This window comes from Macaca mulatta, chromosome 1 (genome assembly GCF_049350105.2).
Source record: "Macaca mulatta isolate MMU2019108-1 chromosome 1, T2T-MMU8v2.0, whole genome shotgun sequence".
In the NCBI taxonomy this organism is placed as follows: Eukaryota; Metazoa; Chordata; class Mammalia; order Primates; family Cercopithecidae; genus Macaca; species Macaca mulatta.
Window position 1 is genome coordinate 68,141,357 of NC_133406.1, and position 16,475 is coordinate 68,157,831.

General features: G+C 43.9%; 1 protein-coding gene across 9 annotated transcripts in view; it reads left to right on the forward strand.

Annotated features, from left to right (window-relative positions):
- HHAT (hedgehog acyltransferase) overlaps positions 1–16,475 on the forward strand; it is a 348,893-nt gene that overhangs the window by 73,904 nt on the left and 258,514 nt on the right. For 6 of the 9 annotated variants that reach the window (XM_077937214.1, XM_015117485.3, XM_077937224.1 and 3 more), the window contains 2 exons: positions 2,884–3,078; positions 6,876–7,091. The exons of 1 other annotated variant lie outside the window; for it this stretch is intronic. In XM_077937214.1, the coding sequence (XP_077793340.1) occupies positions 2,884–3,078; positions 6,876–7,091 (411 nt within the window). The remainder of the gene's footprint in view (positions 1–2,883; positions 3,079–6,875; positions 7,092–16,475) is intronic. 2 more of the 9 variants (XM_077937243.1, XM_077937248.1) reach the window with 1 other exon arrangement.

The window sequence follows — 16,475 nt, forward strand, 5'->3', positions numbered from 1 at the left end:
GGCCTGGTTGATGTCAGATGTCAGAGGCTTAATACTGATAGTTAAGCATTTTTACTTAAGAGAGAAAAAAGGTCGATAAACACATACACACATTTGGAGTAGAGATGGATGGGACAAGGCTATCCTTAGGCCTTTGCTTATGAAACTGGCCTTTGAAATGCTTAGAAAAAGCTCTTCTGCTGCCCAGAGGAGCAGGCCGTCCATGCTGCTGCTCACCCTGCTGGGCCATGCCACCCTTTAATCCTGGAACCCTCTTCATAGTGCTTGAGATCTAGGTATGTGCATGGGAAGGATCGTGGTTGGGCAGCTGTGCCCTAAGGGCTACATCTATAATGGGGACGGCCCTGCCATGATGCCAGTTGGATTGCAAGGCATGGGAGGCTGATTCTGCTCTAGCAGGATTTTGTTTACTTGTTTGTAACTTATTTTGAGATGGAGTTTCACTCTTGTCTCCCAGGCTGGAGTGCAATGGCGCGATCTTGGCTCACTGTAACCTCTGCCTCCCGGGTTCAAGTGATTCTCCTCTTGCAGGATTTTAATGGTGTTTTGGGGATAGGATTCATTCCAATGGCATTTTTATAGACAAAGTATGAAAATCAACATTGTAGTGGGATTCTAATCTATACAACAGTTTTGTGTAGGTGATTCTTTTTGCGTTATTCACATCTTTTCGTGGCCTATACATCATGAATGTATATAGTAGAGTTGCTTGTACCTGGGGAGAATCAGTGCATAATACTAAGATGGGTAGAGAACATGAGGCTCATGTGAGAGCATGTCCTGTGATGTCTTAGACCAGTTAAGTGTCGTCTGCCTGTACTGTTTGGCAGTAGGGAAACAGTGGGGGATGAATATGGGACAAATTTGTCTGCCTCAAGGTGGCTTTGGAGACCACTGTTAAATTCATCATAGAGTCTCTCCAGTAAATGGGGTTTGCACAACACTGTGAAGTATTTCCTGAAGGTTCTTTCAGCATTTTCCAAGTTGAAGCAGCTTCAGACTGTGGTAAGTTCCCAGATGAATCCTAGCAAACAGGCTTTTTCCGAAGGGATCAAATAGCACTTAATAAAAACATAACTGTGTCTATGTATGTAGCCACACATGCACGAAAAAGAATTCCATTGGTAAATGCTGTAGGTCATGTTGGAAAAGAACCTCCTTTTTTTCATTTGTTAAAACTACTTCTTCAAATAGTCTTTGGCGACGTATTCCTTATAATTGGACTCTGCCCAGAGGTGAGGGTTTGAAGCAAATTTATGTGGCTGTTTTCTGTGGGTAGTAGGATGGAAAAATAGTAAAAATGAACTTCACATTTCTCTGGTTTTCCTGGAACTTAAAAATGGCTGACCTAGTCTCATATTTAAAATGTTCTCTAAGAGTATAGGTTTGGGAAAGAATAGTAGGTAGGCAATATTTTGAAAGTGTTAGCATCAAAGCATGGGATTTGCAATTTATACTCCACACCTGTCTTGCCCTGAAAAGTCTTTGGCTCCACAAGAAGACTTAAATTCAGGCACTTCTCACTTTTCAATTCGGTGTGTTCCTGGGATCCACATTTTAAAATGCGTCCCTGTGAGACATCACATTTCCCTATGGGAATAACAACCGTATTTGTAGAGTCCTTCCTGTGTATACACCCCATGAAGGAGATACCGTTATTATTCCAGTTTTGTTTTGTTTGTTTTTGAGATGGAGTCTTGCTGTGTTGCCTAGGCTGGAGTGCAATGGTGCGATCTCAGCTCACAGCAACCTCCGCCTACCAGGTTCCAGGGATTCTTCTGCCTCAGCCTCCTGGGTAGTTGGGATTGCAGTCACCTACCACACCTGGCTAATTTTTGTATTTTTAGTAAAGATGGGGTTTATGCCATGTTGGTCAGGCTGGTCTCAAACTCCTGACCTCAGGTGATGCGCCTGTCTTGGCCTCCCAAAATGCTGGGATATTCCAGTTTAAATATGAAGAAATTAATCCACAGAGATGGAGTCATTTACCTCAGGTAACACAGGTAGTTATGAGACACAAGCATTTCAATTTAGGCAGTTAGACTTCAAAGCTTGAATCATTAAACCACAATGATATCTTGCGTCTCAAAGTTAAAACATTATAGTTATTAAATAAGGATTTCCCCATCAGATCTGACCAAAGTTATATCATGAAGCAAAGATATGTTAATTCATCTACTTATTCAATGTGATAACTATAAATTACTTGATGATTAGATAAAAATCTGTGATTCTCCTAAAATGGGAATAAATGTATCAATCAGGTAGACTATGCAAAGTCCTCAGTAGCTCATAAAGCAGGTAAGATGCAATTTTTCTATGACATAAATTTGACTAATCAATATGCAAAAAATCAAAAATGGAAAAATCCCTACATATTTAAAATCTCTGGCTTAGACTTTGGAAAGTCTTTCGTGGTTTGGATGATCCAGTTTTCTTAAGAAGCCTTCCTAGAAATGTGTACTAATACTTCCTCTCACCTTCACTTCTGAAGGATGGTGTATGTAGGATGTGGTCCAGTTGGCAGTTTTCCAGCTGTCTTCTGGCTTTCATTGTGTCTGTTGAAAAGTCAATCCAATATCTTATTGTTGTGTGACCCAGGGGTCTGGGTGGCTTTGGTTGAAGGCAGGAGAGTGGTTACTTGCTTCTGGGTGGAGCTGTTGGGACTCTGGGGGTTAATGTGGAAAGTCCCTCTGAATCTTGTTTGTTTTGTACCAAAATTCCCAGGGCAGTGATAATTAGAGTTTCTTTATTGGGTAATTAAATGTGATCCTCTTACATGTAGAACTTTCAGTATCAATTCCATGAGCTCACTTCTCTTTCTTTTCCTCCCTCTCCTTTCCCTCCCTGTCTCTCTCTGGTTGGGCCCCACCCTGTCTGCAGCACAGACCCTGGATTCTCATGCTCTATGGGATGTGGGCCTGCTGGTGTGTGCTGGGGACCCCTGGTGTGGCCATGGTTTTGCTCCATACCACCATCTCTTTCTGCGTGGCCCAGTTCCGGTCTCAGCTCCTGTCGTGGCTCTGTTCTCTCCTCCTGCTCTCCACACTGAGGCTGCAGGGTGTGGAGGAAGTTAAGGTAAGTGTCTTCCTGTTACCATCGGGAATCCAGAGAAGGCCCTTTTGGCTTTGCCTTGATCCCAGTAGACACCTTGGTTTTCAGATGAGATGATTGTAGAACTGTGATGGGGCTCCCCATAGTGGCCATACAAGGTTGCTACATGTGAACCCTAGTGGTGCATTCTGCAGTCCTATCATTCCTGGCTGTGTTTTAGCCCTGTGAGATTGCCCAGGGCTGGCCCTGTACCATCTCTCAGAGTTTGGGTAGGCATGTGGAGTGCCAGATGTCACAGGGCCAGAGGGCCAGGAACAAAGAGAGAAGAAACAAACAGAGGATTTACTAAAAATCATCTGGAGAGTGCCCTACAATTTATAGGGAATGTACACATCACTCAACTCATCTGATGGCCACAATGGCCCTGTGGTGGTAAGTCAGGTCTTTTTCTTCTTCCTAGTTGATTGAACAGATTCATTTATTCATTTATTGAGATGGAGTCTTGCTCTGTCACCCAGGCTGAAGTGCAGTGGCGCAATCTTGGCTCACTGCAACCTCTGCCTCCTGGGTTCAAGCGATTCTCATGCCTCAGTCAACCGAGTAGCTGGGACTACAGGTACCTGCCACCATACCCAGTTAATTTTTGTATTTTTAATAGAGACGGGGTTTCACCATGTTGGCCGGGCTGGCCTGAAACTCTTGGCTTCATGTGATCTGCCCGCCTTGGCCTCCCAAAGTGCTGGGATTATAGGTGTGAGCCATTGTGCTTGGTCAGGAACAGATTTATTATCTACTCATGTGACCTAGTGGAAGCACTTTCAATTTAGATAGTGAAAACAAAGGGTTATCTCCAAAGGGCCCAGACCAAGCTTTCATTTTAGTAAACCCAGAGGCATTTTGACAGACTCAGTCACCTATGGGTTGTTTGTGCTAATAGAGGAGGACACTGGGCTCAAACCACACTTCCTTATAGCTTTTGTTTGCATTAGTAAAGTCTTATTTTATAGGCACTTACCTTTTAGCTTTATTTTTTTCTTAGTCACAATAACAGTGCATTTTTATTTTATGATTGCACATCAGACTTGGCCCAGAGGATGGTGGATGACAGAGGGACTGCCTTCCGAGTTGAAGAGTTTACTGTGCCTTGCTGAGGCGATTGCACCTATCAGCAAATTCTTCTTGCACTGCATTTTCTGATTTCTGTTGTGTGTTCTCTGATCATCTCCTGGCAGTGGCTAGCATCTCCTGGACAGCTCCGGACTATCTGGTTCTGTCTTTGGTAACTGGAATAACCTAGCCCTGCTTGTGCAAATGAAGCTTAGGCCCCTCAGGCTATCTCAGGCCCACTCAGGCTGTGTGAGATTCCTTCTTTCACTTGTCTATTGAATACACCCTTTACATGTGCAAGTTGGAGCTGCCAAGGTCTGCGGCTGCAGGGGAGAAAAGGGAGAGTCTGTGTGGAACTCTCAACCATCCAGAAGTGGGAGCTTTCTTTTAAGGTAGAAATGCATGGCAAGAAGAACACAAGTCCAAGTCCCCAGCTCCAGGGTCTGGTCCTGGGCACTCGGCTTCAGAGCCCTTCACCTTTGGGGTCAGTTGACTCTGAGAATAGCCAGCCTGAGAGATGCACAGCTTGGAAAACACTGGGGGTCATGTGCCTAGGGCAGGACCATTGATGTTTCCCACCTTCATCGACCTTCTCCTTCCTAGCCCGGTTCCCAAACACTGCCCAACTGGCAGGAGCTGTTTTTTTGAGTCAGGCCAATCTGCTTACCTTTCCCTTTACACATTTACATATGCTTACACTGTTTGTTGGAACCAACCCTTCCCATCATCCCTGTCCACCTGATTCTCTTTCAAAGTACAGCTTAGACCTCAGTCTCTAAAGGCAAGTAATAAAAGAGGGCCACAGAAAACACAGATCATTTAGTATCACATACTGCTCTGAGAGCTGCTGGCTCTTACAAACCGGGGACACAATAAAACAGTAGCATGTAAGTGACCAGGTATCACATAGAGCTTTGGGGACACTACACACACCTATCCCTTCCTCTAACCCCCTAGGATCTCCATAGGCACATTCAAAATCTTGGGCTGTGTTGGATATTCTTTATTCAATCACTGTGGGACTGGAACTCCTGTGGTATCTATATTTTTGTTCATTCATTCAGTCACTCCTTCGTTGATCCAGGTGACTGCACTTAGCATTCATGTGCCCTGCATCGACACAGTAATGGGAAGGAACATGATGGGAAATGTGAGATGGATGACCTGGTTTCTAGTCTTTTCTAATCCCCGTCTCTTCTTACTCTGAAGCTGGAGCAATCATTTAGCCTCTGAGCCTCAGTCTCATTATTTGGAAAATGGAAGTAATAATTCCTCTTCCTTTCTCATGGGATTGTTCTGATAGTCAAACAAGATAATCTATGTTAAGTGATTTTGTGAAAATTGTAGCATTTTGAAAGTTGAAGCATTTTTTGCTGTTTTTAGTCTACCTTAATTTTTCTCACTCTCATTAATGATGTGGGGCTAATATTTTAAGCACATATATCAAAATCTGGACTTATGAGAGTATATCAGATAATCACTCCATTTTAACAAAAGATACTTCCCAGAGTGATTAACTAGGCAACCATTTAAGCAAGTGTGCTTAAAAACAGATTTACAGTAAAAATGAAAACAAGTTCATACCTAACTTTTTGGGGACCTGGCAAGTGTAAAAACAGAATCTAATTCCATTTATCATTTCTTTGGGGACAGTATCCGTTATGGATGTTGGAGGTAAATAAATATTCATTTGTTCTGTAAGTTTTACAGTGATTTGAAAAACATTGAGGAAGGAGATCATATGATTAGAAACTAGCTGGGTTTCCATGCTTTTGCACATGTGGTTCTCCTGATATGATTATCCTCTTTCCCCTTGGTGGCTGTTAAAGTCTTGTACAAGAAGTAGAAACTCTGTTCAGTGGTTGGTTTTTCTGTGTACAGCTTTAAGAGACTCTGATGGATCAAATTAATTACTTTCTCCTTTGACCCAAGTTATATTTCTTCTATATATTTCCATAAATAGCTTTTCTCACTGAATGTATTTTTGGAAAACATAAAAAATATAGAAAAATATAGAAGTTAGAAAATACTTCCTGATTTTACTCCCTGATATTAACATTTTACTGTATTTCCTTCTCATCTTTTGTTCCACGCATATTTTTGCACAGGTTATTTCTTGTTTCATGCTGTATTGTAATTGCATGTTTACACATCTATGTCCTGTATGAGAATTTAACATATTGAGGGCAGGGTTTATTTTTTAATATTTGTCTATAAAACTTATTTGACAGATGCTACTCAACTAAATGTAGAGCCAAACTGGTAACAAAAGAGCGAAAAGAAAAATACGTTGAAGACAGAAATCCCATGGGACATTTTAAGCCCCTCTTTGTTATCCGAATAGTTGAAGAAGCTGTCAGAGTATCCACTGGATGTAGCTAATCTGCACTTTATGCCCTGGGTATCTGATACATGTGTGTCTGGGAAAACCTTCATTATGTTGTGTCAGTCCTAATGCTAAGTTTACATTAGAGATGTTCTTTTTCCTACTGCTCATTAACTGCTTGCTTTGATTACCAATGAGATTTACCTGGTGTTCATTGGTTCTTGACTCCCCTTTATGGCACAGCTGCTCTACCTGAAGAAGAGGTCGCCTTCCCAGAGCCTGCTAGGATTCTCAGATGAAGGTGGCCCTGCTGGCCAGCAGCTGCAATGGGACTGGACGATGTCCCTGCTGGCCACTCAGAGGTTGTTCTCTCCTTTTGATTTTGTAGAGAAGGTGGTACAAGACAGAAAACGAGTACTACCTGCTGCAGTTCACGCTGACCGTTCGCTGCCTCTACTACACCAGCTTCAGCCTGGAGCTCTGCTGGCAGCAGCTGCCTGCTGCGTCGACCTCCTACTCCTTTCCCTGGATGCTGGCCTATGTCTTTTATTATCCAGTCTTCCACAATGGGCCCATCCTCAGCTTCCCGGAGTTCATCAAACAGGTAGAGCCCGCTGGGGATGGGATTGGGATTCTGTAGATTAAGCCTTTGTCACTGTTGCTCTGGGCTTCTCTGACTCTTGAGTCATTTCATTCAGAGGTGCCCACAGATTTACAACACTATTAGTTCTCATGAGGTTTTATGGAATAGATGAAATGCATATGAGAAATGAGCCTTTAAAGTTTGACCCCTCAGATATGTTAGCTCTAGGGGGTCCCACCTTGATTTTCAGTGAACTCTGGCAACCAGGATTAATGAGTGGGGCACAACGAGGAGTTTGGGAGTTGGTATCCAATGTGGCGAAGTCCCAAGGAAAGAAAAAAATTTGATTATGATGCTATTACTTGAAGGAATAGAAAAGGAAACTGTCTAAGCTGTTGCTTGGCAAATAATATGTTTCCTTTTATATTCAAAAGCTGCTTAAGAAATAGTCCTGCCATAGCCTGGGAGCTGTTCAGGGTGACCTAGATGTGAGAACAGAGTGGAGTTGAAGTAAGTTCGAAGGCAATGGTGTGTGTTGAGGACTGGATTCCCCTTTGTGCCCAGGCCCCTGCCTGCCTTCCTTGGACAGCATCCTTGTCTGAAATGCCATGTTAAACTACCTTTGTTGTTCCCCCCTACTTCACTTTTCCCCCTTGCTTACAACTTTCTTTTTTTTCTGCCTCCTCAACCTACCTCTAGTTTCATGGAGCATAATTGCTAAGTTAATTCACATAAGGAATTAGTAATTGACAATGCCTAAAACAGTGTTTCTCAAGGGATCTTCTACCCCCACCACCAAAACAAAACAATCCTCATAGAGGAGAGAATAACATGTACGTGCATACACACATATGCATGCACACGCACAACACACACCCACACATATGCACACACCTGGAAGTGCAGGGCAAGCAGCAGTGTTGCACATTTCTGGGCAGCAACATGAAAGATGCTCCCTGAAAAAGAAGAGAGGGTTCTTAGAAATCATATTTTGTCCTCAGAGTTCCACTGAATTATGCATTGTATTAAAGGATATATTTTTGCATTATAACAATAACATAATGTTCTAAAATTTCCAGTGAAAGTATGTAACTTTTTATATCTCTAGAAATCTGTAAGTGAAATCGATATTCTAGACAGATATGTTTAGTCTGTGGTTTCTCATACCTCGGTTTGGGATTGTTCTTTTGTCATGAAGGAATTTAAAATCTGCGTTTGAAATTGTGTTTAAAATTATTGTGTGAAAGAGATGGTTTAATGATGGCAGCTGATCTTCTAACTCAATGATTTGCAAAGTGTAGTTCCCAGACCAGCAGCGTCAGTATCACCAGAGAACTTGTTAGAAATACAAATTCTCAGGTCCTCTCCAACCTCCTGAATCAGAACCTGTAGGGTTAGAACCCAGGAAGGTGGTTTAACAGGCCCTTCAGGAGGAGGGTGGGAGTAAAGGTAGGGTGGGCACAGCATAGGGTGGGTTCCTCTCTTTTACAATCTCCTTACCTTTGTGAGTATTTGAATTATTCCCAGTTTGCCAGGCAATAACTTTTGGACCAAACATCCACACACAGACACCCCTTTCCTGAGGATGGCTGATAATTTTCAGAGAAACATAAACTAAATCCATTAGGAGGAAACAGATTATTTTCCCAACTTCCTCTTATATATAAGCTTTGCCCTGTATGCTCTGCACTTTATTATTATGCAAAATATCTGTTCCTGTTATTTCTCATCTCCTTTTTCTTCTTTTTTTGAGACAGAGTCTTACTCTGTCACCCAGGCTGGAGTGCAGTGGTGCAATCTCAGCTTACTGCAACCTCTACCTGCTGGGTTCAAGTGATTCCCGTGTCTCAGCCTCCTGAGTAGCTGGATTACAGGCATGCACCAGCAAGTCCAGCTAATTTTTTGTATTTTTAGTAGAGACCGGGTTTTGCTATGTTTCCCAGGCTTGCCTCTAACTCCTGAGGTCAGGCAGTCTGCCCTCAGCCTCCCAAAGTGCTAGGATTACAGGCTTGAGCCACCATGCCCGGCCCCCTTTTCCAATTGTGCCTTTTAGGGTCTAGTAAGAATATTAGAGGCCTCTAGTAGGGTCCTGTGTCACACAGAGGCATGCTTTAAGATTATTTCCCACCTAAATCCTTAGCCAAGGACTCTCATTCTCTTGAGTCTCAGTCTGGGGAAGTGAAGGGGCAGGTTGCTTCCTATAGGGGCCGGGTATAGACACTCTGGGTTTTATCCATGTCTTTTCCTTCCCCCCCCCCCTTTTTTTTTAACCTGTTCCAAAACAATAGCAATTGCTGACAGCAGGGAACTCGAAAGGGCAAATTAAAACCTCTATGTTTTGGGGAGTATTCATAAAACAGTCATTCTAGAAAAGGATAAATGTTCAGTAAGATATAGGGCAAATTTAAAAAGCCAGGAGGTTTCCGCACTTGCTGAAAGTGGCTGTGGGAAACTTCCCTTCTATGGAGAAGGGGGCTCTAAAGGGGGAGGGGGTTAAACCAAAAAGGTTATCTTGTAGTGAAAGGGTTCTTTCAGAGAAGCCAAGAAGGAAAAGGCTGGGAGGTGGGGAAAGAAAGCTAGTTGGAAGAACTTGTAAGTTAGATTTGCTCTGAATGAATGCTTGAATGAATGCATGCATGAAATGCCTTCAGCTATAAGGATTGGAAATATTGAAATGCATGGTTCTTAGACTGGCAGGTCAATGCCTAAAAATAACGTAGAGCAGGAGAATGACGCTGCACCACCAGGGGGCAGCAGTGCCCCATCGTGGAAACCAACCCCAGCGGGAAATCTTCACCCAGTATCTGCAAACTCCTAAGGATCAAATGACAATGTTAGTTTTAGGCATACCCCTGGAGAACGTATCTTCCACCCAATTTACATACACAAAATGAGGGAGGTATAGAAGAGGTATCTTCTGCAATGTAAAGCGTATGAAATTTGCATAATTAGTCATGAACAGGTAAAAATTTGCCTCAGCGCCTTAACTTGAAGGCTATTTCTGGTGGCATTTAGAGTTTTAGGAACATGGGCCCGATTTGATTTTCTCTCATGTTTCTGTGGCACTCGGATACCAAGTCAGCGGTGAGGCAGGGATTCTGAGGGACTTAGGGAAGGGAAGGACGTGGTGTTTATACTTGCTTAGCCTGGAGCCTGGGGCCGGTACGTCTTGAAGAGGTTGACTGGTGTGGTGTAGGCACTGGGGAGAGGAGCAGCCTTAGCGTGGTAGGCCAGGGACTCTTCCTTGCTGGGCACTGTGCTCTCCCACCTTAGAGAAGCCAGTGGTCAAATAGGGAATTTGGCATGGAGGTTAAGAGCAAAGATCCTGGAGCCCACCCTCCAGAGTTTGAATCCCTGCTCTGCTTTGGCTTGAGAGTGCTTGCCGAGTTATTTACCTTATTTATGCCTCAGTCTTCTTATCAGTGAAATGGGAAGAATAATAGTGCCTCCCTCAAGATTGCTGTGAGGATTAAATAATTGTGTATAGGTAATGTGGTTTGACAGGTTAATACTATAAAGTGTTAATTCTTACTCTTATTATTTGAGACAGAGTCTGGCTCAGTTACTCAGGCTGGAGTGCAGTGGCACAACTTCAGCTTTCTGCAACCTCCAGCTCCTGGTATCAAGTGATTCTCATGCCTCAGTCTCCCAGGTAGCTGGAATTATAGGTGTGCACCAACACACCCAGCTCATTTTTGTATTTTTAGTAGAGACGGTTTCACCATGTTGGCCAGGCTGGTCTCGAACTCCTGACTTTAGGTGATCTGCCTGTCTCGGCCTCCTAAAGTGCTGGTGTTACAAGTGTGAGCCACCATGCTCGGTCTCTTACTTTTATTATTGTGATTATTGGCCAGAAAGCATGTGGTAGGGTAGTTTAGGTCAGAAGGGAGACCCTGGGTATCCAGTCTGGTAGGCAGGCACAGCAGCAGGGGATACTGGGCCATGGCCATGCTTGGGCTCAGAAGAGGCCAGTGTGCTGGTTCCATCTATTTGAAGAGAGACCCAGGCAATTGCTGCGGGAACAGGCATGGGGGCAGTCCCAGAGTTGCTGGGACTGGCAAGAGCTGTGCAAGGCAGTCAATGTCCCAGAAGCTTTGTTTAGTATTTGGCATGGGCTCCTGGAATGATGCGAATTGTAATAAAATATACTAGCTGATCATTTAGTCTGAGCCAGGCTTTATACAATTCTAACTTCAAATTTTTGAGATTGTCTCACTCTGACACCCAGGTTGGAGTGCAATGGTGCAATCATAGCTCACTGTAGCTTTGGCCTCCCGAGCTCAAGTGATCCTCCCACCTCAGCCTCCTGAGTAGCTGGGACTATAGGTATGCATCACCACACTTGGCTAATTTAAAAAAAAATACTTTTCTAGAGATGAGGTCTTGCTATGTTGCCCAGGCTGGTCTCAAACTCCTGGCCTCAAGTGATCCTTTTGCTTCGGCCTCCCAAAGTGCTGGGGTTACAGGCACACACAATTGTGCCTGGCCATTCTAGCTTGTTTATTCCTCACAACCTATGAGAGAGATACTGTCATGACCACTTTATGGACAGGGAAACAGAGACAAAGAGAGGCTATTGCAATGCAGATAGGGTGAAGGGAATCAAGACATGGGCCTTATTGTGCTGACTTGGTGTGTGAGAGGAGTTAGAGTGGGATGGAGTGTCGCCTGGTGGACATGCAGGTCTGGAGGCTCAAGCTGGCTGGACCAAGTACCAGTCTTGGCAGCAGCAACACCTGGAGGCCCCACTTGCTGTTCCAGGAGAGCTCACTGGACGTCACTGGCCTTGGTCTGGATGGCTGGGGGGGCGGGAGTAATGTGGGTCTGATTAGGGAATGATTTGTTAGGAGTAAGGGTATGGTCTGTGACCAGTATAAAGGACTAAAACAACTGCCACAAGGCCTCCTAGACCCAAGCAAGAGAAGCCAATAAGTTAGTGGCTCAGGTGGTCCAGCTGAATATCTGGCTCTGGGGAGGGCTTTTGTTTTGTGCTCACAAACATATGTATTATTCGCGTGTGAAGAAAAAGAACCTTTCAGCTTTGAGAACTGTCATCTTTAATCATCAGAATATATTTGGAAGAGAGAGAAAGGTGTCGCTATTCCTTTTTATGCAATTTGCATGAAATGAGGTTTTAAAATATAATGCATTTTGAAATGCACTTTGCAGATGAGTTAATGTGTATTTTTTAGTGATGCTTGAACTTCTCAATTTCCATGGTAGCAGTTTCCAGTGGTCTTAAGGTTGGCAGTCCCCTAGGTTTGAAATGTCTCAAATGAAGTACTTTGCATGCAGGCAAGAGAGCTGCCCTGCACATTAGATGGGCTGTATATGGGCTGTCTGTTCTTCCTGCTGGGTCGAAAAGGGACAAATTTTGGACTTTTTTTTTTTTTTTTGAGATGGAGTCTCGCTGTGTGGACCAGGATGGAGTGCAGTGCCGCAACCTCAGCTCACTGCAACCTCCAACTCCTGGGTTTACGCCATTCTCCTGCCTCAGTCTCTTGAGTAGCTGGGACTGTAGGTGCCTGCCACCAGGCCCGGCTAATTTTTTTTTATTTTTTAGTAGAGACGAGGTTTCACTGTGTTAGCCAGGATGGTCTCGATCTTCTGACCTTGTGATCGCCCTCCTTGGCCTCCCAAAGTGCTGGGATTACAGGCATGAGCCACCATGCCTGGCCGGATTTTTTAAACAAAAGACAGTCAATTAGATTGCACATGTAAATAGACTGTAATAATGATATGAGTCTAAAGAATCATGAAAAACCTTTTTTTATTTTTTTATTTTTTTTTCAGGTGAAAGCAAATAGAAAGTTGGATTGTTTTTCTTTTGCTATGTTTATTTGTACAATTTTTTTTTTTTTTAATTTAGATGGAGTCTCGCTCTGTCGCTCAGGCTAGAGTGTAGTGACTCAATCTCAGCTCACTGCAACCTCCACCTCCCAGGTTCAAGCGATTCTCCTGCCTCAGCCTCCTGAGTAGCTGGGATTGCAGGCACAAGCTACCACACATGGCTAATTTTTGTATTTTTAGTAGAGACAGGGTTTGACCATGTTGGCCAGGCTGGTCTTGAACTTCTGACCTCAAGTGATCCGCCTGCCTTGGCCTCCCAAAGTGCTGCGATTACAGGCATGAGCCACCATGCCTGGCTTATTTGTGCAATTAATAAACATTTCTGTTGCTCAGAGCAAGGAGGCAGTTAGCACCAGAAAGGGAGTGTTGCAGAGAAAGGTCTAGCCCTTTTGGTCCTGTAGTGACATGTAATTATGCCTTATTAAACCTGGTAGGGAAGTTTTAGCTTGTGGAAACTAGGGAAGTCATTATTAGGAAGGCAACATCTGACAAAATGTACCTCATGATTTTTCTTAATTAAGATATTTGTGTCATTTTAGAAACTATGTAGTTTGAGGAGGGAAAGGAAGCCTTTGAATTGACCTTGAAACGTGATTGCCTGGAACTGAGAGGTGATTGGGTGTTAGTGGTATTTTCTTGATTGTCATGGGGGCTGTTGGTTCTGGCCTGTTGGCTCCCTTCCAGTCCAGCTGCTATCTCTCCACTCCTTGGGATGGGGCTCCATACCCAACACTGCTTGGAAGCCTGAGGTGCAGTCCTGGCCTTCAGGGGACCTGAGCTTGGGGTAGGTTATGCTGAACAGCCTGTGGGCCATATGCACAGTTGCTTATTTAGAAACTGTAGAAATATGGCTGTGGGTGAAGATTATCTGCTGTCAACACTGCTTTTGAGGCCATTATCGCGTTCAGCTAGAAGACTTGCTTCTCTCCAAGAGTTTGGGCAGGTTGGGCACACTGATTTATATCTGTAATCCCAGTGCTTTGGGAGGCTGAGGTAGGAGGATCACTTGAGGCCAGGAGTTTGAGACCAGCCTGGGCAACATGGTGAAACTCAGCTCTACAAAAAATAAAAAAATCAGCTGGGCATGGTGGTACATGCCTGTAGTCCCAGCTACTGGGGAGGCTGAGGCAGGAGGATCGCTTGAGCCCAGGAGATCAAGGCTACCATGAGGTAGGGTCACATCATTGTATTCCAGCCTAGGCAATAGAGTGACAGCCTGTGTCATAAAGAAAAGAGTCTGGGTGCCAGGAAAGACCTGTCCATTGGTCTACAGTGATTTTGCTGCCTCTACATGTCTTAACCTTGGTGTGAACTCCTCTAGCCTCTACAGACTAATGGATAGTATATGTCTTAGTCCATTCAGACTGCTATAACAAAATATCATAAACTGGATGGCTTCTAAGCATCAAACATTTATTTCTGACAGTTCTAGAGGCTGGGAAGTCCAAGATCAAGACACTGGCAGATTTGATGTCTGCTAAGGGCCTGCTTCCTGGTTCACAGGCTGGTATCTGTCACTGTGTGCTTTTGTGGTGGAAGGGGTCTAACTCTTCAGCATCTCTTTTGTAAGGGCACTATTCCCAACCATGAAGAATGCCCTCATGACCTAATTACTTCCTAAAGACCCCATCTCCTAGTACCATTACCTTGGGTGTTAGGATTTCAACATAGGAATTTTTGGAGGGATGTAAACATTCAATTTATAACATTCTGCCCCTGCCACCTGAAAATTAATATCCTCCTTACATGCAAAATATACTCATTCCATCCTGATAGCCCCAATAGTATTAACTTGTTCCAGCACCAGCTCAAGTGTCTGAAATCCAAAGTCTCCTTTAAATATCATCTAAGTCAGATGTGTGTAATACTCAAGGTATGATTCATCCTAATGCAAATTCCCCTTCAGCTATGAGCCTGTGAAATCAAGCTCTGTGCACCCAAATACAATGGTGAGACAGGCATAGGATGGACACTCCAATTCCAAAAGGTAGAAATCAGAAAGAAGAAAGGAGTAAAAGCTCCCGAGGAAGTCCAAAACCTTAAGGCTCAGGAATCATCATTTTTGGCTCATTACTCTGCCCTCCAGGCCCACGAGGGTGGAGGTTTCACCTTCCAGACACACTGGGGTGCCTTCTGGACACATGGTGGCAGGGAGGGGGGTTGTGGCTCTGCCTTCATGGGGGCTTTGCGCCTCCTGCCAATCGCCCAGGCCAGAATCTTGAGCTGGTGGCTCTACTGGTCTGGGGTCATGAGAGCAGTGCCACCTGCATGGCTCTGCTGGACCCTGCCTTTGTGCAGTTATTTGTCTGGGCCCCATGGCTCTGTAGGCATTGTTAGAAATCTAGGTGGAGGCAGCCACACCCGCTTACAGCTTCGCTGGTTGCAGTGCCAACTACACTGCACTGGGGCCCACAGAAGCCACTCTTGGGGCAGCCAAGGAGTTTGGTGATGGGGAGTGGGGAGCAGAGCCCACAGTGTGAGGCAGGACTGGGCAGTGACATCCCCTCCTTTGCATCTGCAATTGCTCTGTCCCCCAGGCCTTTGCACTCTGGCCTGTGATGATGGTGGCAGCAAAGAGGGTCAAAATATTCACAATATTATAATGTTACATTACTTTTTCTCTGACTGAAAAGAACCAATTTTAATTGTAAAACATAACTAAAATCTCACCATCCAAAGATTACCATTGTTGGCATTTGGTGTATATCTTTCCAGCCTTTCATTATTTTATGCACATTGAACAAAAATAGTTTTCATGACTGAATTCCCTTTGGAATCACTCTTCCATTGTCTTAGACAGGAGGGTCCTGGCTTCTGTTTAAACAGCTGACTAACCTTATCAGGTGGTTGTTTGGCCACATTCTCAATGTTCTCTCCTGAAGAGGCTTTCTCATTCTTTATAGTATGGAAAAGCTGAGAGTTTTCCAGATCTTTAAGTTCTGCTTCCCTTCTGATTAACACTTTTGTCTTTAAATCACTTTTCTCCTCTACTGTTTTACTATAAACAGTCAAGAGGAGCCAAGCTGCACCTTCAACACTTTGCTTAGAAATGGCTTTAGCTAAATATCCAATTTCATTACTCACAAATTCTGCCTTCCACGAAACACTAGGATATGAACACAATTCAGCCAACTTCTTTGCTGGTTCATAACAGGATTGCTTTTCTTTCAGTTTTCAATACCATATTTCTCTTGTCTAAGAAATCATCAGATGGCCTTTACCATGCATATTTCCACCAACATTCTGTTCACTACTGCTTAGCTCTTCTCTAAGAATATTGAGGCTTTCTCTACAGCTCTTCTCCTTTCCTTCTGAGCCCTTGCCAAAATTTCCCTTAAAGATCCATTTACAGCAATGTAGACTTCTTAAAGCATGCACCTCCAAACTCTTCCAGCCTCTATCCATTACCCCTTCCAAACTAATTGCATATTTTTGGGTGTTTGTTAAAGCAGCACTCCCACTCTTGGTACTGATTTTCGGCCGTAGTCCATTTGGGCTGCTGTAACAAAATACTATAAACTGGTTGGCTTATAAACAACATAAATGTATTGCTTA